At 35.6% G+C, this 24198-nt stretch overlaps 1 protein-coding gene across 1 annotated transcript; it reads right to left on the reverse strand.

Annotated features, from left to right (window-relative positions):
• Nucleotides 1-1586: 1586 nt before the first annotated feature.
• Nucleotides 1587-22647, reverse strand: LOC132543596 (homeobox protein unc-42-like). Its single transcript, XM_060207110.1, has 4 exons — nucleotides 22527-22647; nucleotides 18463-18725; nucleotides 2239-2541; nucleotides 1587-1688 (listed from the first exon to the last, which is right to left on the reverse strand). Exons 1-4 carry the CDS (start codon nucleotides 22645-22647, stop codon nucleotides 1587-1589), a joined length of 789 nt encoding a protein of 262 aa, XP_060063093.1.
• Nucleotides 22648-24198: the final 1551 nt, after the last annotated feature.

Here is a 24198-nt window from a genome sequence, read left to right on the forward strand (position 1 = left end):
ATTTCTTCAGTTTATAATAAATTATAGAACTACTTATTGTAATCTGCGTTTTCAGAAATGCACGTGTTACTAACATGCTTATCGCCAATAACAATGTGAAGTATATTAAAAATCAACAATTTCCCTTAATCCCAAATTTCTGGTGAAATGTGTGCTATTCATTTTAGTATAAAGCGAATTGTGCATTTAAGTAAACTAATTTAACTTCATTTAAATAGCCTGCGAATTTTTCGTGTTCTCAATGAAACACTAGATGATTAGAACACGCAATAACTGATGTATTCCAAAATAATTAAATAAAATTTATTTTAAAAAAAGGAATGGTACAATAGATATGTTACTAATGAAATAAAAACATGGTGACGCACAGAAAAAATATCGAACGCGTAAATTGTTTTCCTTACATCTTTTGGAGACAGCGCAATGTAAGGATATGTCAATTGAGGATAGGAAATTAAAAAAATAACAACAGAGATAAAAGTGTTTTATCGAGTCTATTAATTGAAGTCACACTCCGTGATATGTACAATATATTTGGCTCTTTACAACTGTACCAGCATGGCACACGAAGCAGGGTATACAAATCAGGGGAATTGAACAGTGGCATGTTAGCAATAGTATTGTTATAGTTTAAGTTTCAAAACCATAAACAAGTATTGTCGTAAAATTGACAGAAAATGAAAACGTAGTGTTTTTTGTTCAATTTTAGTGACAATACTGAAACGAGCAGAAAACATGGATTTCATAAGGAATTATAAATGACGTATGTTTTCATGAAAATAAGGTATAGAAGACTTCTATATAACGGTATATTGATGACATATATTTTGAGGAATCCTTGAATTTACCTTTCAACAAAATATTGATAATGACAATTACACAAATATTAAACATTTACATTACATAAATTATTGCTTCAATACACGTGATAAAAGTATTTTACAATATCTAAAGTGGAACAATTAATATTTATATTTTATAATGACGACAAAACATGTAAATAATATATATATATATTATTCCCTATAGATGCATCCTCTCAGTATGTTTACAAAATTATATTGCATGTAGAGAACTATCAACCACTGGTCTGTGTTATACATGCATAAAAAGCATATTGAACTTCAGTTCCGTTAGACATAACGTATTCCTGTGGTGGACTTCTGACTTTGGCTTTCATGTTTATGTAATCCTCACCCATAGTCTAAATTTCTACAACTCCGGAAAAGAATATGGCACACAATTGCCAGTTCGAAATGCATCGACAAGGAAATCACATCTAAATATTTACACAAGTCCTCCTTCAATGGAAACACATTCCATATTATTTGGCAAGCACTGAAGTAATGTATATTTATCGAATTGCTAACGATTCGAAACGTAACATGCATGTTTATTTTACACAAATTGTAATGATCTGCATCTTTCCATCGTTAGGCGAGATCGCTTTATCATCTTCGTAATACTGCTGTAGTAAGTTTTGATTGTCCGTTAACGGTTGGCATCCGCAGCGCTAAAGCGCCGATTGTCTATTGCTCATATAAATAAGTTGGCGCTCCGGCGCCGGGAGTCGCCGAGTTTGACAGTCATGCTTGATACTGTAGTACGGAGTTGGACAACCCATGGTGTGCGTTGTTCATTCGGAGTGCCGTCAAACTTTTATTGTACCAATCATCCTCGTGGGACTCCTGATTTTAAATAAAACAAACAAATAAACATTTTAATTGAAATAACAGGTTTTGTAATTGGACATATGGCAAACCATTTAAACATAAATGTAAATGTAAACAACCCCGTTATGAAGGCAGATAGACAATCGAGGGAGTAGAAATACTGGTAGTGTATAGAGTACTATCACAGGAAAATGATATAATATGTTATATCAGATGATATTGAGACGTTCTAAAATTCAGATGACTTTTTGTCAAAGGAAACAAAGAAATTGAATAAGTGGACTATATTAATGTTCTGCTGTGTTTATAATTCTGTCTTACGGTGGCTTTTATTATTACTGGATTGATGTATTTGAAATTGGATATATATGTATTTTTATGCAGTTTAGATTTTTTTACAAGTGAAACAGTATTTCGTTTTTCTCTAACAGCAGCACCTATATTGTGTCAATTTAACTTCAAAATGCATACGTAATTTCGTGCCAAATATAAGACAAACACATTCGTATCTTCTATCAGTAACATTTTCAAGCGCAGCATAATGACCCAAGGTCTAAACACTAACCAAGTTGTAGTCTGGTGTCATCTGGAACTGTTGCACCTGACGGGGCATCGACGCCATGTTGCCCGTAGGCATACTACTCATCCCACCGAACTGGGCTACAGGAGGATACGAGGAGTTCATCTGTGGATAGCGTGCCATCGTGTTCATGTTGGTGGGAGTTGGATAAGCAGCATAGGGTCGGGATGTCGTGGGGTATATGTTTCTCATCATCCCATTACAAGCTGGGTTGATGACTGGAGACAACGATTTGGCCAATTGCTTTTCCTGCTTCCGGTATTTTGCCCTGCGGTTCTGGAACCATACCTGTAGAAAAGACATCAGACATGTTCATACACACAAGTCAAAAGATAATGAAAACAATAACAAACTTGAAGGGTTTTGTAGGCATACCAACCTAAAGGCAAATGCGGCAAAAATAGTGGAGACAACAACAATGGACTTAAAAAACAAAAGGTTATAAATTATTGAAATGCACAGCTAATAAATGATTATTGTAAATTCCATCGAAAATGGAAAATATTTATTTTAGCTATTCGTATATAATTCTATTTTATTTCAACGAACATGATCAAAAAGGTAAAAACATATTACATGGAGCCCTTTCAGAAACCTCGAAATATACATACATACATTGATTATGCATTTCTTTGATTTGCATATCAATAATGAATGTAATTAAAGAGTCATAGAATACGTCGATAACATTTTCTAAAACACTTGTCTACGTGTACATGCAATGTTCATGTCTCAATATCGTATACATACTAGGAAAGTATTGATTTTGAACACAATCTTTTACGTGTTGGAATTTTATTTGCTTTAACTTGACGGCGTTCTGAGTGTGAAATGACTAGATTTATAACGCAGCTGGGTTCGAGGTAACAACATTAGTGCTTTCTTCAGTTCTGTCTGCATCGATAAAATAAAAATGTTCTGAATCGAGCTAAACATTATGTCCTTGTTAATGTTATTGCTTACTTCAGCGTTCCGTCAGATTCAAAAATTCAAAGCGTATTTCAAATTGGTTTTTGAACAAGAATAACTAAGCATTTCTGGAGGAGTGTTTTCAATTCAAATAAAGACAGTTCATTAAAAATGTCAACATGTATTTTTAAATTGATGAAAATAAATAAAAAAAGATTCTTTGGAGTTTTTGTAATGTTTTGTCACTGGAATTACGACTGGTTCATTTAAACTACAGTCACATCGCGTAGATTCGTGTCAGAAGAGCTGTGGACAAAGCAGTTTCGTGCAGATAGGAAGCGGAACAAGCTTCTGGATAGAGGGTTATTTTGCATACTTAATTGAAATCAAATAGACAGTGATGATACGTGTTATAAAAACATTCCATAGCGTTTAATGAAGCAGAAGTGTGCTTCTTGGAGCGCGCAGAACTGACTACAACAATCGTCGTACGCAAACCAGAGTACGCTCTCTTGGAAAACTGTCCTGGAGTCAGCCAACAACACGACAAGAAGCTGAATTGATTTCAATTACCAACCCGTCACAGAGAACGCCAGATTCATCAGTGGTGAACTGTAGTAATTGTGATTATAAAATCGTACTTTCTGTGCCAATGCACTACCACGAGATCTGGCATGCAAGGCTGGGAATGACTGTTAGAGGTTGCTCGACAAGGGAGCTGTACAAGCACTCCCATCAGTCACAGAACACGCACCACAGAACCCGTGTTCATGCAAAGTGGGGCCTTTAAACATGCGCTACTCTCTCAGCCTTTTTCCAACTAACGGATATTCCGTAATTCAATTACTGTGGTAATGAATTCGTGTTCTGGCCACTAAGGTAGCCCTTTATTGGAGCAATTAGTGCGCTTTGTCATGTTTTCCGTCATCAATGTCCGTTTGTATGAAGAGCACCTGCTGACAAATCGATTATAATTCTGGTCGCTTGGCTACTCTCCACCCCTCGAAGATTCTCGAATATCGGATGATAGGACTATACTTTTGTCAGAATTCGTATTTCTTCCTATGCCATGTTTCTGTTTCGTACATTCCTCAAGTTGAGACAATCAACAAAATGCCTTACTTCACCATTCCTTAGTCGAAAATCGGGTACCAAACATTTGCGCTCTATCCGACAAGTTTGAATGAAATAATATTTATAATAGTCATCTAATACATTGAAGTATGAAGCATTTACGATTTCCAGCTAGTTTTAAATCATAGATTATTAGCACTACTTAAAAGGGTAAAAACTAATATCCATGAACAACTAGTGTGTGTTCTCCTATTCATTTAGAATTCGCGTGTACCCCATTTACAATTCTACAACTGGCACGTGTCTAGCGTGTGTTTCGACGTCCGCCCACACGTGTTGGAACAATCGAGGCATCATCACCTCTTAGCATGTCCTATTTTAGCATAAATACCGTAACATACTGCTTCCCTGATGTTACGACATACCACAAAATAGAGGAAGCGATGGTAAGTTACCTGTTGGTCAGATAGGCATTCAAATTTAAATAGGCTTTTAATATCCATCAATTTTCCTGGACATTATTTTAACTCTAAAGAACGGAATGTATTATATTGATCAAATATCACTGCAATTCTGAATTGTCAACATTCTCAGTAGTGGTATGTAGGAAGATTTTTTAAAAATTGCTTCAGATGAAATGTACATTTAAATACTAATTATTATGAACACAACTTAAAAAACACTAATGCTGCAAAATTTCAAGTAAAATTAAACACAGGGACGCCAATATTTCCCTTAATTAGATATAATGTCCATAAAATGTGAATGAATAATCTATTGATGATCTGTTTCATCGTTTTAATAAAGGTTAAAGGCTTTTGTTTTCGAAACATGGTAGCAGTGAAGCGGATCTCTTATTAGATATCTAAATGTTTACGTTCTGCGTATCTCTTTAATAAATGTAACTTTCCTGTTCATTAGGAACATCCACATAATAGACATTTAATTTACGATGCATGCCTAACTTTCCGTGAAAAATCAAATTGGTTTACTAAACGATATTTCAAACTAATGTGAAGCGTATGTATCATATCTAAGACCTTGAGATATTGTATTATAGACTGAGATCGAGCAATAATTACTGTCTGACGCCCTAATGATATATCAGTAGCCATACAGGTGATATCAACAGAAAAAAATTACCAAAAGAGAAGATGTATCACCAAACCAAAGAGCCTGACTCAATGCTGTAAAAGGAGCTGTTTTCGGGGGATTTTAATTTTCGCTCGTTATTTTAGATACTGAAATTGTGGGAAAATATATACATTGAAATGATATGACATAACTCCTTACACAGAAATACAACGTTTTGCTTTAAGGTTTTTTTAAGCCGTGAAAAATTGAACTATTTTAATTTATTGCTGAAATTGTTATCAACAATGCTTTGAGTATTGAAACGAAAATGCCTCTTTGTGGCTCGTGTTTGTTAAAGAGGCTGAAATTAATAATAAATTCAGTTTACATTAATTTAGTTAGCAATACAATATTTAATAAGAATTATCAAGGGTCCCAGTTTTAACTTGTTTTTGTCCCGTTTACAATATTCTTCTTTATCAGTAAGATATGTCAAAAAGGATAAAATATGCCTATAAAAAGAATCAAGCATATAAACGTATACTGTAACTGATATTTAAGAAACATTTCAAAATATCTAAATAAAGTTTTGTTCAATTTCTTTCACAATGAAGTTTCTTTCTCAGAGCTAAATGGTTTTCAAAATATTTTTCTTCTTTTTTTTCCTAGCAGTCATCCCTAACAAAAAGCCAAAAGAAATTTATTTCAAAACACTGTTAATAGAAATATTCCACATTACTTATTTTCCCTTAGCTATTTACGAAATATATTGAGGAAGACTGATCGACATGAAGCCAGTCAGAAGGATCAGGATGTTAATTTTTCTACATCAATGTTTGGAATAACATGAGCGGCTCAGGCCCTTGGTGTAACCTCCTAACGATTTCGGTGCCAGCTTGGATTGCTTTTCGCCCGAATTCTTCTAAACTGAACACCGCGGAGACCAAAACGCGTTCTACGATGCTGAAACTCAACACTGCCTTAAGATACAAATTTGCAAGCTTTATGAGCCGTGAGACCAGAGCCAAATCAAGAGCATTTGCCGATCTTGCCGCCTTGGCTGTTTGGCACTCAAAGTGTCTCTAGCTTGTTCTGGTAGCGTCTCCCGAGAGACCAGCGGCGCTTCTCGAGATTGACACAGTCCTTAATGGACTACCCTCTCACAGTGGCCGCTCGCTGCATTAACAACGCATAAAAATTCATCAAAGGAGATGTTGGGTTCAGAATCGCTTCTCGCCTGAATCATTTACGAAATTCAATTTCAAATCTTCCCCTAAGCTACTCTGTACGATAATGTTTTTACATAGCGCACATGACAACTTCGTTATATCAAAAATGGCTGCAAACACGTTTAAACATTTTGCAATTGGGCTAAGCGTATAGGAGCGCTGGAGAATTAATATTGGTGTGAATAGTTAGGGTCGTATCTATTGAAATTGCTTTAGTTTCATTGCTATCTCCAAATGAGAACAAATGTGATTTACTATAGATACTAAATGCTGCAAATGCCTTACAGACCGGAAGCTGGTTCTGTTGTTATTTCCAACTTGTATGTTTCGGTAAACGCAATGGGTTTTCTAGTATTTTTTTTATTTGTAAGATGTCTTCGAGACTTTTTACACACTTTGGAAGGAAATAATAATATTCAACCCAATTTTGGTTTGACATTTTTTTTTCTTTAAATGAACTTGATAACATTTATTTTTTAAAAGAAGTGTGTGCAGTATATCGTAGGTTGCAAAAACCAATGACAGTGCCTGGATACTTTGTCAATAGAAAGATTGTAACGATAAAAAAATAACTTAAATTTAAATCAAAGGGACCTACAAAAGTAACACACTTCGGAATAGTTTAATAAATTAGTTAACACTATACCAAAATTAGCAGGGAAGATCATCAATGTACTTCAATATTTCAATAAAGTAAACGATCGATATTCTTCTGAATAATTCGGTATGAAATCTGTTTAATAGACATAACCCCCATGGCATTTAATGGTGTGAATTTAAAAGCATATTAGCATGAATATATACATGTAATGGTAAATAAAGAAAATTTTGATTAAAAAATGTTTAGAGTAATTGTATTTTTAAAAGATTTTTTAAATAAATGAATATGTTTACTTTTTTAAATGATGTTGAAATATCTAATAATTGTTTGTTTGCTTGATGACCTGTTAAAACCCAGACTTAATGGATTCTCAAAAACTTTACGTATATAAATCCCTATACAAAAATGTTTCCCTTTCCATAATTCTTTGTCAGATGTGAATGTTACAATTGGGAGCACACATATGACAATGTGCTAGCAAATGTTCCTGTTATATTTGGTTAAATCATTAATCTGAATGAAATACTTTTCATAAATATGTCTGAAAATAAATTCGGACGGACTTCTTTCAAAATAATAAAATATTATACTAAGTTCAATGGTAAATAATAAACGAAACATACGTGTGATAGTTTGATAAGTTTAGTGTAAACGAATGTTTCACGTGTACAGCTCTCATTAAAAACAAAGGCAGCATTTAATTTGTAAATATAAACATCCCTTTTCTTATTCTGACACCCTCATCTCATCGGATGTATCTACTTTAATAAATACAATGTTGGATTATTTTGGTAACGATAATCTGTAAAATATCGTGAAAGGACACATTGGAATTCGCAACTTTTGAAAACCGATGTTATAGGTGAATAAAATGTGAAATTGGGTGTTCATCACACCATCAATACAAACGTTCACTTATGACACTTGTAAACAAGGCAAGGGTCAAAGTTTGATATAATGAATGTACGAAATAGTCAACAAGCAAGGAAACGATCTCATCACAAAGCTTAAACAAACAAAACCATACCGTCACACACAAGGAAACGATCTCATCACAAAGCTTAAACAAACTAAACCATACCGTCACACACTAGGAAAATATCTCATCACAAAGCTTAAACAAACAAAACCATGCCGTCACACACAAGGAAAAGATCTCATCACAAAGCTTAAACAAACTAAACCATACCGTCACACACAAGGAAACGATCTCATCACAAAGCTTAAACAAACAAAACCATACCGTCACACACAAGGAAAAGATCTCATCACAAAGCTTAAACAAACAAAACCATACCGTCACACACAAGGAAAAGATCTCATCACAAAGCTTAAACAAACAAAACCATCCCGTCACACACAAGGAAAAGATCTCATCACAAAGCTTAACAAACAAAACCATACCGTCACACACAAGGAAAAGATCTCATCACAAAGCTTAAACAAACAAAACCATACCGTCACACACAAGGAAAAGATCTCATCACAAAGCTTAAACAAACAAAACCATACCGTCACACACTAGGAAAATATCTCATCACAAAGCTTAAACAAACAAAACCATATCACACCGTCACACACAAGGAAACGATCTCATCACAAAGCTTAAACAAACAAAACCATACCGTCACACACAAGGAAAAGATCTCATCACAAAGCTTAACAAACAAAACATACCGTCACACACAAGGAAAAGATCTCATCACAAAGCTTAAACAAACTAAACCATACCGTCACACACAAGGAAAAGATCTCATCACAAAGCTTAACAAACAAAACATACCGTCACACACAAGGAAAAGATCTCATCACAAAGCTTAAACAAACTAAACCATACCGTCACACACAAGGAAAAGATCTCATCACAAAGCTTAAACAAACAAAACCATACCGTCACACACAAGGAAACGATCTCATCACAAAGCTTAAACAAACTAAACCATACCGTCACACACAAGGAAACGATCTCATCACAAAGCTTAAACAAACTAAACCATACCGTCACACACAAGGAAACGATCTCATCACAAAGTTTAAACAAACAAAACCATACCGTCACACACAAGGAAAAGATGAAACCTCCCGAATAAAATCCATATTGCATTTTAGTAAGTATAAAACAAACAAAAAAGAACGCAATTGATATAAAGAATATTGCATTACAGCGTCCTTAAATACAGGAATCTTGGCAAACGTAGACAGCCGGGTACCTCATGGACAAAATACGGGGACGAAAACTGGTCTCAAAATAAAGAGCTGAGAAGAACCGTAACACAAAGAACTACAGGTATAAATAGTGATAACAATGAAATAGAGATCACTGTTCTTTTATGTTATACTTGTATGGTAAGTATCACTTACAATAGCGTGGCATTCCAATATATATATATCAAAATATTCTAAGCAAAGGTATTGTATAGAAATATTTACATTAATGTGTTGTATGTTTGGTGAAGGTAGTAAGTGAGATTTGTCATTATATAAGAGATACGAATGTCGAAATTTAAGTCTTTGGTCAATCAAAATGTTGTAAATGGATATTGATTTCATCCTGCATTTTATCCTGATTCATACATTATTTGTAGATCTCGATAAGAAAACAAAAACATCTATAACTGCATTCGGGTCATCATATAAAATATTCTCTAAATTATTTGCAAAAATTACCGACTTTTCGTATTGCATGTTCTTAATTGGCATTTAGATATCATCTTACGCGTTTCCGAGAGTTAATAGCAAAAACACATCTATTAAATGATTAAGCCTATAAATTCTGTAGTTTGTTTCCAAAAGTAAATCGAGAAAAACTTAAGAAACCCCTGCAGCGTGTGAAATGATAGATTTCAATATACATTCAACCATCGTGTCTTGGAAATTCTTTACTTCTTCCTGGGCCCTAAGCCTCAGAGGCGTGATTTAGTTGAGTTCATTATTTGTTTCTGCCGAATTTAATTCGAAGGCTGTATTAAAAGGAGCAATTCACTTGTATGTCTTTTGAACAATCTTCCGACGACAACCATCAGACTGTGTTCCTCAATCTGTTTACTTTACCCACTTTATTATAAAATAATTTCACATATTTTCATTATTATTAGTAATTATTATCATTATTATTTTTCTAGGAATAACATATCTTTGTTTTGTTAATGGAGGTAAATAATCAAAGCTATCGTGATAGAATATTCTCATGTAAAAACAGGACAGGTAGTTACGATGTTAAACAAGATGTGATATACAATTGCCTAACTAGTACTTCCGATTTATTCAATCAATAAAATATTTAATTACATGCCGTATGTTGTTCTCTTTTAAATGTTTTATGTATTTTAGCTTCAAAACTTAATCAATCTCTGATTTTATTGAAATCGCTTGAATTGAGAAATTGAAAATTTTAGAAAATATGGAAAGCATCCTCATAAATTTGATGTGTGCAAACATTTTTTTCCAAATAAACTATGGCAATGTAACTGAGTAATACCATTCTTTTTATATCTGTCTTAGAATTCATTAAATATATGTAAGATATATTTTTAATTGTTTGTGGAATTAAACCCGAATGTATTTGTATTATTCGTTTTGAATGTATCCATCCAACACACATATATATATGAATATATATTATATATTAGTGAGATACATGCTATTGTTGTGATACATATATTACTGTTGTTGTGTTTCAGAGATCAACGACCATTTTTTTTTATTACGATGTCGTTTTTATTACAATGTCGAATTTTCGCCGAGCTTCGGGTCCGTTGTTTTAGTAGTCTGAGCCATCCTTATCAACAGAAATTATACTTTTCGGTTACAGCGAGCTTACAAATGATGAAAACTCCTTGATAATTTCCTTTGTTTAAAACTAAACTACCTGTTCTTAGGTTTAAATGATCGTTTTAGACCGATGCACAAATGTCACAGCACGTGTTTTTCCTGTTTAGATTATGTCCTCCCATTTTTTCACTTCTTTTCCCTTCATATCTTTCACATCCATGTCTTCTACTTACTGTTTTACTAATTTTTCACAATACAGAAAAGTTTCCTATTCATGTGTTACTAACAGATTTATATAAACTGCAAAGTTTGTCTCTGAATCCGATCGAAATGTGATTCTTACTGCTTTTCTGTATGTACAAAATGTAAATGTATATAATTATGAATGAAATAAAGTTTGATGTGCTTCACTCACATTTTATTTATTTATTTGTTTTTGTTTTGTTATTTTATTTTATTTATTTTTTTATTTATTTATTTATCTTTTCATTTTTTTTATTTATTTATTTATCTATTCATTTTCTTTTTATTTATTTATTTTTTGCTTTTGTTTTTTGTCTATAAACATATAGATGTTTTTATGATTTATACCACTTGTCTTCCAACAGGAAAAAATCACAAGTTCTGGTTCGGAAATAATATCTTTAAAGGCTTGTTGTTATAGTTCGAAGGCGTTAATCAATTACAGCAAAAATATTATAGATGTCAATCAAGATTATCATAAGAAATTTAATAACAGAAAAATGTAAAATTATTACAATGCTATACTTTGAAAAAATTATGGATAACCTTTTATTACTTAACATTATACAGTTAGATACCATAGCATTTTATCCAAACACTTAAAGATATATATATTGCAAAATAAAATACAAAACTATCACATTTCTACACATCCTAAAAAGGGTTTATCGCTAAATTGAAGTCTTGTAGGCAAACATCAGATAAATTTGTCATTACTGATGAAATTTCTCCACATATTAAAGAAATATATATTATTTTTGCCAACAAAATCGACATTAACCGAAAAACAAAAACAAAACAAAATATATAATCATCAATAAATTAATAAATAAAAACAAAATAAAAATTAATCCTACTCTACCCCCTGTTTATAACCTAATATTAAACTCGTGAATTACCTAATGTTACTAATATCAATGAAACTATAGACTCAGGACCTGACAGAAATGTATTTTATATTAGATTTTATGAAACGAGTCAGAGAAGGTTTGCATTTTTTCTAATCATGACTAGTAAAAACCTCCGAGACAAATTTAAGATATTTTTTATCATATAACTCACAATCAATACATTCTGATAAAATTTCTAGAGCAATATGAAAACGGTGCCGTTAATTTTTGTATCGTTTTCAATTCATGACGTAACGTCATTGTCCTTATTATGACATTACAATCAATCTCTGAATGGCCCAGCCAATGAAAAACGGTCGAAGGCCTAGTGATCGAGTGAAATGAATATAAAAAAATTGTTACCTTCCACATTTTAGAGTGTATGACACAGTCGTATCTACCTTTTAACCAAATTATGAAAATGTTTTTAAGTTCATTTGGCGTAGTTCCTTCAATAGATAGCCAACCCTGAATCGGCTCAAATTCCGAACAAAAAATAATTTTGTTGTTTTTGTCTTATAGCAAACTGTTCCGTAATAGATTTCTTTGAAATAAAGATGAACGAATACATGTTTGGGGAAAATGAATGACCTAAGAGCACTTAATTCTTTAATTTCTTGTCCACGTGTTGTTATGAATTGTACATGTAATATGTGAAAACGTAGCAGGCAATCTATAAGAAAATTATTGGTATTAGGCACCTGTTTCTTTACTGTAGGGTATGGCAAAGCATGCTGGTAACGACTACTCGATGTTGCATATAGTTAAACTCTTACAAGTTTTCCGATAATTAAAATAAAAACCATGTATGCCTTTGGGTTTTATCCTAGAATAATGTCATGCTAACAGTTTCCTATTTCCTCAGGAACATCTTCTTTCCACTCCAATAAGACTCGTCGTTAAAGGGCAGTAGAAAAACCAAATCCTTTAAAACGAACGAAAAGCTTTTGTACGCGTTTGATGTGAGACATTCACCCCTGATTGTGACTACATCTGTCAACATTCCTTGCTATTTCTGGATTTTAACATCGAACTTGGAGATGAGCTTTCATTTAAGATTCTTTCTTATTATTCATAACCACCAATTCTAACCCGAGGGGATAAATTTCTGTTTCACTCAAGTTTAAAACAGCGTGGTGCTTGGCTTTTATCTCCTCCCAATCGCCGACCTCTCCCTTCAATGTCTGATCGATGAGTAAAGACCATTATTGTGTCGAATATGGTTTAACTAGATAATGTATAGATACGGAGGGACAGTGTCACGTCCATTATGTTATTGCATATGCTTTCCACATTTTCTGTTGGCTCCCAGATCACAACTAATGGATATACATGTTTGCACTTTCATTTTTTTTCTCGATATTTTCTTGAAATTTTCTTTCGATACACGAAAGTACACAACCTTTAAGCTTATTTTATAACTTCTACAAAGTTAATCTATTTTAATTCAGGCTTAATAGAATTGTCGACAACGTTGTCCAGTTTCTAATCTTTATCACGGCATTAAAATACCCATAACTGTAGTGTTGGAGCAAGATGAAAGTTAAATGTACAAAATACTTAGTATATGAAAGCGATGCGAATCGTTGCTATAAATCGAATATAAGGGAAATTAGCTATTTATTTTCTTCATGGAATTCGTGTCAACATACATCTGTATTTTATTTCATAAATTTTACCTAGAAAATGAAATATCAAGCATTGACATCTTACATTGAAGTTTTATTATAGATTTTTTTAAACATAAAAGTTTTTTTTTTGGTTTTTTTTCGTGGGTACATTTGTTAACTGCAAAACAGAAATGTCAAATTAGCTCGTGCAGCAGTATATAATAGATATATGTACAAGACCCTTTGTAATGAAACTGCGTCGTGGGTGCGGAAAGGCCTCCAACGAGTCCTATTTGGACAATAAAGGTCTTTACACAACCATATCTAAGAGAGGAGGGGCACCTTTTGTTTGCATCGTCACAAGATGGCAGCGTCCAGGTTCAAATTGTTGCAGTGATTTGATTTAAACATATTTTATTATCAGGAACAGATAAATGGATCAGACCAAGATCTAACTACTTATTAAATCTTCTCCATAATTAAAATTACACATAATTTACATACTGCACGTGACACATATTTATAACTATAAAAATGAAAATATGTAATTCTTACAATTATAAGTTTAAATCATTTTATCAAAAGGAAGAAAATATGAGAAGATAGAAAGAACAGAAGAGAAGAAAAATATATAGATTTGATATCAATTCGCAGTTAAAACTGATCGTAGAAAGGATGTATTTAATTTCGTCACATTTCCAACCTTGATAAATATTCCTAATGATGGATAAATACAGGAAAAACACATTTAAAACAACATGATTTACTCGTCATCCAAAACGTTTACACTGACAAGTGTTGCCTAGCTACCAAACGGTAAACACAGTGGTCGATCAAATGTGGGTATAGAGATAATTGTCTATTTTATGAGAATGCAGCCCATAAGCATTTCCCAAACAGTATTACAGAATTCTAAAACACTGCGAGAGTCAAACTTTTCCCGCACATATTACATATTACGAAGCACGGTTACGATTGTGTTGATAAAAAATCTCTGATTTTATTTCATGTATAGAATTTTAGTAGAGAAATTATTGACCCAGAAAAGGTCCCATGATATTGTTATTGAGTCAAATGAGGACACTGCCTATTGAGAAGTCAGATGAAAGTTATTCGCCCTTAGTAAAAAAAAATCCGCGTGGTATTCCTGCGAAGGTTGCTGAGAATAAAACAAACAACCCCAAGACATGTTTGAGTACCCAAAGAACTAGCGGGAGGTCATTAACTGCTACAAATCGGGTCTTTGACAAAACAGAGAAGTTCTGAGTTCAATCGACCACGAAATCTAACGGTACCGTTGTCTAGGTCCTGTTAAAGGGACAGCCTATAGAAACCCTGTGGTGACGATTTCACGCCGGAAAATTCCATCTGTCTCCCAGAATCTGTCTGATGATGGTCACAGACATTTTCCGATTCCGTGTTGACAGACCGAGTTCGTGGGAGGTCGGGACAATGTTCTACTGAAGACATACGTTAATTGAGCCATTGTTAAATTAACAAGGCCTTTAATTGCTGCTGGTGGACTACTGAGTTCGCATGCAACTCTCTAAACTGTAGCACACAGGTGATCATAGTAGTAGCTCATGACCGATTTTTTCGAATCACATTTCATTCATATCGATAAGAAAGAAATAGATGAATAAATTCGAAATTTCATTTTACTGGTCATTGCTTTATCTCCAACAATTCTAATTATTCATTTTTTTTCGTCATTTAAAAAAAAGTTTATTTCACTGACAATTCCATTAAGCTGACAATGCTGGGATCGTATAACGGGTGAGTAACGAATTAATTACTAAGTCTGGAGGTTGACGGAAAGCATCAGTAGCTTAATGCGACACTAACCTAGTATGACTCAACATTGTTTTGAAATCAAAATATCTAATTTATAACAGTACAAACCCCTTGTCCAAATTCATCAAATTAGTTATAGATTTCAGATTCATCGAACATTGCTTTAATGGGTTATATTTTAAAATAAAAATTTCATCAACATGGTGGTAGAAGTAAATAAATCTTGTCCAGCGCGATGAACACGCGTAATTGATTCTACGTATACACATCACATTTCGTTAATGTCATTGTCAGAAACTGAACGTAAAAATAATCACTGATTTGATTTTAAGTTGGTGCTACGCCGGCGAATTTTAGAACTCACACATCTTATCTTAGATATAATATACATGTATCACAATTTAGTAATACTAAATTTAACAAGTATTTTAGTTTTAAACAGTTTTGATGATGAAAGGAGAAACAATACTGGGGTTGGGGTAGAGGATGAGGAGGGCTACGCTGTGATAGGGAATAGGGGTCACACTGTAAGGAGGAGGGTAGTACCACACTGAGAGGAGAATGAGGAACCACACTTTAATGAGGGAAAAGGGAACACATTGACGGGCGAGGAGGGACCACACTGTTAGTGGGAAGGAGGGACAAATACTGTGAGGGGGAGGGAGGAACCACACTGTGAGGGCGAGGGAGGGACCAAATTGTGAGGGGGAGGGAGGGATCACATTGTGAGAGAGAGGGCGGGACCACACTGTGAGGGGGATGGAGGGAGGAGGAGGGACAAGACACTGTTAGTGGGGAGGAAGGACGACACTGTTAGTGGGGAGGAGGGAGGAGACACTGTCAATAGGGAGGAGGGACGACACTGTTAGAGGGGAGGTGGGACGACAATGTAAGTGGGGAGGAGGGACGACACTTTTAGTGGGGAGGGACGACACTGTTAGTGGGGAGGAGAGACAACACTGTTAGTGGGGAGGTGGGAAGACACTGTTAGTGGGGAGGAGTGACGACACTTTTAGTGGGGAGGGACGACACAGTAAGTGGGGAGGGGGGACGAGACACTGTCAGTGGGAAGGAGGGACGACACTGTTAGAGGGGAGGTGGGACGACACTGTAAGTGGCGAGGAGGGACGACACTTTTAGTGGGGAGGGACGACACTGTTAGTAGGGAGGAGGGACGACGCTGTTAGTGGGGAGGTGGGAGGACACTGTTAGTGGGGAGGAGTGACGACACTTTTAGTGGGGGGGGGGGACGACACTGTTAGTGGGGAGGTGGGACGATACTGTTAGTGAGGAGGAGAGACAACGCTGTTAGTGGGGAGGAGGGACGACACTGTTAGTGGGGAGGAGGGACGACACTGTTAGTGGGAAGGTGGGACGATACTGTTAGTGGGGAGGAGGGACGACACTGTTAGTGGGGAGAAGGGACGACACTGTCAGTGAGAAGGTGGGACGATACTGTTAGTGAGGAGGAGAGACAACGCTGTTAGTGGGGAGGAGGGACGACACTGTCAGTGGGAAGGTGGGACGACACTGTTAGTGGGGAGGAGGGACGACACTGTTAGTGAGGAGGAGGGACGACACTGTTAGTGGGGAGGTGGGACGATACTGTTAGTGAGGAGGAGAGACAACGCTGAGGGAACGACGACACTGTCATTGGACGACACTGTTAGTGGGAAGGGGGACGACACTGTTATTCAACTGTTAGGGGAGGTAGGATGATACTGTTAGTGGTTAGTGAAGAGGTGGGACGACACTGTTAGTGGGGAGGAGGGACGACATTGTTAGTGGGGGGGGGGACGAAACTGTCAATGGGGAGGTGGGACGATACTGTTAGTGGGGAAGAGACGACACTGTCAGTGGGAAGGAGGGATGACACTGTCAATGGGGAGGTGGGACGACACTGTTAGTGGGGAGGTGGGACGACACTGTTAGCGGGGAGGAGGGGCGACACTGTTAGCGGGGAGGAGGGACGACACTGTTAGTGAGGAGGTGGGACGACACTGTTTGTGGGGAGGAGGGGCGACACTGTAAGTGAGGAGGTGGGACGACACTGTTAGTGGGGAGGATGGACGACACTGTTTGTGGGGAGGAGTGACGACATTGTCAGTGGGAAGGTGGGACGACACTGTTTGTGGGGAGGAGGGACGACATTGTTAGTGAGGAAGTGGGACGATATTGTTAGTGAGGAGGTGGAGGGACGACACTGTTAGTGGGGAGGATGGACGACACTGTTAGTGAGGAGGTGGGACGATACTGTTAGTGAGGAGGTGGAGGGACGACACTGTTAAAGAGGAGGAGGAGGGACGACACTGTTAGGGAGGAGGAGGGACAACACTGTTAGTGAGGAGGTGGGACGACACTGTTAGGGAGGAGGAAGGACGACACTGTTATGGGGAGGTTGGTGGACACTGTTAGGGAGGAGGAGGGACGACACTGTTAGGGAGGAGGAGGAGGGACGACACTGTTATGGGGAGGTGGATGGACACTGTTAGTGAGGAGGAGGGACGACACTGTTAAGGAGGAGGAGGGACGACACTGTTAGTGAGGAGGTGAGACGACACTGTTAGGGAGGAGGAGGGACGACACTGTTATGGGGAGGTGGATGGACACCGTTAGTGAGGAGGACTGACGACACTGATAGCGGGGAGGAGGGACGACACTGTTAGTGGGGAGGTGGGTGGACACTGTTAGTGGGAAGGTCTGACGACACTGTTAGTTGAGAGGTGGGACGACACTGTTAGTGGGGAGAAAGGGAGACACTGTGAGTGGGGCGGATGGACGCCTTTTTATTGGGGAGGAGGAACGACACTTTGACAGTAAAGGACGGACGGTGCTGTGGTTGGGGAGGAGAGATAAGACTTTGACGGTGGGGGAGAATCTTGGAATGGGCAGGAGGCTATTTGGAAGGACATTGACTGTGTTTTTTGCAAGTATTCATCACTAATTCATTACATTAATAAAACCGAATAAAACTTTGGTCGGGAAAAAAAAGGTAATTTTTATACATATCGTACCTGTATTCGAGCTTCATTTAACTTGGTAATTCGCGCCAGTTCTTCTCTACAGTAAATATCCGGGTAGTGAGATTTTGAGAAAGCGGCCTCTAATTCTTGTAGTTGTTCCTGTGTGAAAGTTGTCCGATGTCTTCGTCGCGCGGGAGTAGGACAAGATGATGGGTTGTGTCCTGTACCCGACCCTCCAGTTCCTACCCCTCCAATCGACGAACCAGATCCTGATCCGGGCTCATGTTTTATCTTTTTAAATGCACCCTCTTGACCTGTAATAAAACAAATGATAAAATTTAATTATTTTCATGCACCATAGAATTGATGCGATATCTAAAAACATTTTTTTGCTTTCCGTGAAATGTAGTCATTAAAATAAAGCAGAAAAGAAAAACGAAAAAGAAAAAAAACGTGTCCTTTCTTAAAATGTGTGTTATAAGTACACAAAAATAAACACGGTGGAATAAAAACACAGCTAACTCACCGAAATGATCTATTTCGAAGTCTATAAATATCGCCTCGTCACCCTGATTTACATTACAATCCATGTTTATCAATCACTTGTTAATTTCCTCTTAACGAATTCATTTCGAAATCTAGCCCACAGGTTTGGTTATCCTAGGTTTCAAGATATCATTATTTATACGGGTAAAACGAATATATCATACTGGAGAGCTACAGATATCTCAGTCCCCGCGACCCGTACGGGTTAAAGTACAGAGTATGAAAATAGAACGTTACTGTGTTACATAAACTAACAGATTGCCGGGGTTTTCGGCGGACGATTCCTAAATTATTTACGTTGACCAGTGGTCATTCTGGCCGAGGTGTGAAGGTGATAACAGATGGCGAGAAAGATTGTGTCCAGCACACCTTCGGCCACTGGTCAAACGAAACTGCTGTTTTGTCACCTGAGATTCCGTTCCGTGTCCAGTATTTATCTATTGTCAGATGGCAACCTGTAAGACCTTTGGCCTCGTGTGGCCGTGTTGTAACAGTGATGCAGTAATTTAATTAATCACAAAAAAGTCGGTGTACACTTTGTCCTAACATGACACGGATCCCGACCCTGGAGTGACCAAACTTGTGAAATAACCGACAGATATACTGGTGTAACAATCGACACACCATTGACCATATGTTTTAAATCGAAAGTTTGTTTGAAATCTTCACCGGAATGGCAAACTATTTCAGTTCATATCAGTTCTATTGCAAAAACACAGTAGAATAGTTGAAAATCAACCTTAGTACCTCTTTCCTATAGTCCTGTTTTCGTATGGATATTTCTTTTATCTATTCGAAATGAACACGTGAATATTTTTCAGTAATCTAAATATAGTTTAAATCAGCTTTTTTAACTTCCTGATTAGCGGAAGAATACTATTATAATGTCATGATAAAAATTTAAGATGAAATTGAATGTTTGAGAGATACATTTAAAATAATTACTTTCAATCAATCATTAAATAGATCGATATTTTTCCTGTAAGTTTTTTAACGCTGAAACGAATCGTATGTCCGGTAATGATATCATAATTCCGTAAGAAATTAAAATGCCTCTAACTAAACATTTTTCTCAATATCAAACTATATCAATTTATCTATATACATTCTTCTTTTCATGTAACAGCAAAACATTATAGTGACTTAGATTGGCAGTGCTATTTGAGCTTCTCAACTTGTCAGGTTTTTTCTTTCATCCTAAAACAAAAACTAACAATATCCGTAATAGATGGCCACGGTTCAGTAAATTCTTATGGTTTTCCGAAAGGTGAGATCTTATTATTTTTGAGAATTCATGTACATTTTTATAAAAATATGTATGATTTGTTTAAATTCTGTATTGTTTCAGACAAATATGGATTAATATAATATACAAAAGTAAAACCTATATTTTTTTATCTATTGTTTTTTTTTTATTAATTTATTAACTATTTATTTATTTATTTATTTATTTTTGTGTGAAATTACAAAGTTAGGTTTTTGGAATTATACCTGAATAGATGTAGGTAGACAACACCAGAAAACGACCGGATATATATGTGGAATGTATGATATTGTTTATCTTTACTAAATACCTTTATCTAAATCCCGATATACAGCTATCAAAAAACAACGAAAGTGCATGTTATACACTAATCGTTGGAATTTTCAAACAAAAATGGACAAATGTATTTTTGCGAAAATAAATCTATGCGTATATTTTATCGCTTCCAGTATTAAACAAAAACCGGAATTTCAAATCATATAATTTACTTTTTCGTGCGGTCGTGTATATTATTTCCTATAAATAATTTATTCTATAAATAATGTATGTAAAAGATAATAAGACGATAAATAAGCGCAATATCAACTGATAGTAAAACAGACATACGTGTCATTTTTATGCAATTTATAAATACTCTGTGAAAATTAATTAAAATTGTTGGAAATCGCTACGACGGTTGTTCATATTTCGATGAAAGCTCATCCTGTTTTTTGCCTCAGCCAGGTGCGATATAATATTCTATTCTTGTGCGTTGACACCGTGGAAATTAAGTTGTAATTTCAATACAAGATAGATTACGACACCACATCACCTCATTTGTTAAGTTGGAGATTTAAACGAAGGTAATTAGGAACGCATAACTGGTTGGTATGGTAGTACGAAATTAGATTTGTGAAATATATTGCTTTTTGTGTACGATCTGTAATCTTAATAGCACAATTTAACCAAAATCAACGATATCAAAAATGAAAGTATGAAAACAAATATCTTTTCTGTGTCAATGTCACTATAGGAGCTCAAATGGAAACCAAAAGAAGAAATTGTGAAAACAAATATCTATTCTGTGTCCATGTCACTATAGGAGCTCAAATGGAAACCAAAAGAAGAAATTGTGAAAACAAATATCTTTTCTGTGTCCATGTCACTATACAAGTTGTGAAATTACAAGAGTTACAATTTGGATATATTTTCTAATGAAAAAACAACATCTTCGTTAATGACTGTAACAACTGGACGCTAAATCTAACACGGCCGCAGATCCAGTGAAAATATTTTTCTCTTAAAGAGTTTAAAATGGCATATTCTATCATTGCACGAGATTTTACAGATGAACTATGTAAAAACACAACGTTTGCGCCACACTTCTTAACGGCTAATATAATCAAACTATTTTAATGCATTTTATGTGAAATATTATATATATATATATATATATTATGTATGTGAATCGTTCATTCTTTGGTTTGCCTACATATCTTACGGAAAATACAAAAAAGATATATTCAGTTTCTACTGGAAACTGATGATATATCATGAAGATAAAAACATAACGAAAATTCCAACTTACCGAAACGGTGAAAAAGACGCGCGATAGGACAAAATGTCACTACTAAATGATAATTCCAAATAATCCCGGTGTAGATTTCCAGAGAGAACACGCAATTTCAAAACCTCGGAATGACGTTCCGAATTTATATTCCGTTCCTATAAATCCAACTGACCGATAAAACATAACCCTTCGGAACGTTATAAACTCAAGTCAGATTCCTAAAGCGAAAATCTCCTTTACTTGACGATGTTAAAACATGGAGACGTTTCCTAGAACGCTGTCTTAATCTTGTTTGTTAGTTTTATTGTGAAAACCGAAACTAGTGAAAGCATTCAGGAGAAGTAAATTTCGTTAGGAGAAAACAAAATTATGGCTTTAGTACAAATTACCTGTCCTGGTCGAAGGTGGTTAGCGCAAGCAAATTGCTGACAATTGTATCACCCACTTCTTAACATTATTTCATATTCCGCCGGTGTCCGCGGTAACGAAGTCTTGTTGTATTCATTTACCTAGTGCTATTGTAAATAAAATTACATTACTCTGCCAATAAGTAATAAAATTTGTAGCCTGTTCGACTGGTGCTTTTACCTGGTGATTCGATCATTATTCCATAATTTTGATTTGAATGCTTTCCTCTATTAACTGCCATGGTAGAAAATTGGGTTAATTACTAAAATGAATTATTGTGCGAATAAATTTAATTTGCCTTGGGGTTTTGTCTAATGAGAGAGTCTAACAGTCTGTATATATACGTACCGTTGTCGACTAAACCACGAGTAGAAGAGGCAGCGTCCAAATTGTACAACGCTGTGAAATCGTCCACTTTTCTCTTGTCGTTTCGCTCGTCTCCCAGGGAAACTCGGCTTTCATCTGTCATTTTGATGGGTTGAAAATTTGTGTAAAAAATAGTGTCGATTCTGAGAGGTGATGTTGGAAAATTAAGTGACTAATATGATTTTCCTTTCTCTATATTTATACCGATTCCGAGGACAAGTTGGTTCCTCGGTTTTCTTAACCAATCAGATTTGTTTTTATTGAAAATATTATGCATCGGTATCATATTATCGGGTCGCGTGCCACGTTGCGTTCTGATTGGCTACCGATGATCAGAAGCGACCGCCGTATGCATGAAGGCGTGACGATTCACTAGCTTTCCACCATGTTCGTCCTTTCGCTAGTTTTGGCTTTCATTCGATCCTTACTGATGCTTTGTAACTATTTTCGGTCGATGAGTGTGATCGATTGGGGTGGTGACGAACTCGTCTCTGAATGTAAGATAATTAAAGGAACAAATTACACAGATAGATGTCGCTGATGGTTATCTGAATATAGAATGAAAACTTGATAATGGTACTGATCGTGTTGGTAGATTTTCAACTAAGCATTATACGCATGTAGACTGTACGTACATAGTACATATATAACCTAGTCTATTTGCTTACCAAAGTCTACAGTTTCTGTTTTTCTCTCAGTGTAATGTACGCACGGATATAAAAGATACGTTATATGAAATATTTTTCAAATTTAATCTGTCATTCATAATTTTCAAATTTATTTTATTGGTTCATTCAAACATATTTTATTGACAATGTATCAAAGGGAGTTGTCACAAGTTCTTGTAACTTGCTGGGCTCTCTTCAGTCATTACAATGTGTAATAATTACAGATAAATCATGATGACATATTTACAAACATATACTAGCACTCAATTTCAAGTATTGATATTCTACGTAACGTGTCTTAGAGAAGGAAAGAAGTTGATTGATTGGTTGTTGGTTGATATGGTTTTATATATACATGTTAGATAATCATTGTTTAGAAATAAAATCTAATCAGACGTGGAATTAATTTTAAACTTGAAAAAAAAAACGGCACGGATGATAGAATGGGTCTTAAGGACGTTGTATACAACAAGTCGGTGATTTTTTTGCTCCATAAAATAGAAAAAATGAATAGATTTTAATATAAGTTGTGAATCGACTTCATAACTTTCCTTCTCTCACCTAATTATGATCATTTTGCCAAGTATATTATATATGATGATTTTAAGTGTATCACATTCCCTTTCATTCAGTAGGACACAGAAAACACGTTTGAGTGAAAACTAAAGACGATGACTTTGAAAATATTCAAGATTCTCGGAAGAATTAAACATCTGTTATTGATATTTTCTTCCGGTAAATGAATTCGTATGTATACTTATTGATAATTGATAACACGAGAATTCTTCCTCATATAAGTAGCTATGTAGTTACTAAAATGTAATTCTCTTTTATGACGAATCGAACATTTCAGAAAAATGAAAATTGATAAAAGATTTGTGTCTGAAAAATGAAAAGGGACCGTCGAAGATATAGTATTTGTTTCTATGTAGTGGAGAGGCGGGAATGACAGGCGGAGGTGGACTCCGTCGAGTTGACTGTGAGGT

The sequence above is a fragment of the Ylistrum balloti genome, unplaced genomic scaffold, assembly GCF_031769215.1.
Source record: "Ylistrum balloti isolate Yb309-2 unplaced genomic scaffold, AGI_CSIRO_Ybal_v1 Utg369758, whole genome shotgun sequence".
Lineage (NCBI taxonomy): Eukaryota > Metazoa > Mollusca > Bivalvia > Pectinida > Pectinidae > Ylistrum > Ylistrum balloti.

What these genes read in the sequence shown, in the direction of transcription:
- LOC132543596 (XM_060207110.1), bottom strand. Translation starts at nt 22,647, where the DNA reads ATGACAGATGAAAGCCGAGTTTCCCTGGGAGACGAGCGAAACGACAAG. An exon ending in TAAATGAAGCTCGAATACAG is followed by an intron (nt 2,542 to 18,462) that starts GTACGATATGTA and finishes TCTTTTCTACAG; the next exon opens with GTATGGTTCCAGAACCGCAG. An exon ending in TGACACCAGACTACAACTTG is followed by an intron (nt 1,689 to 2,238) that starts GTTAGTGTTTAG and finishes ATTTAAAATCAG; the next exon opens with GAGTCCCACGAGGATGATTG.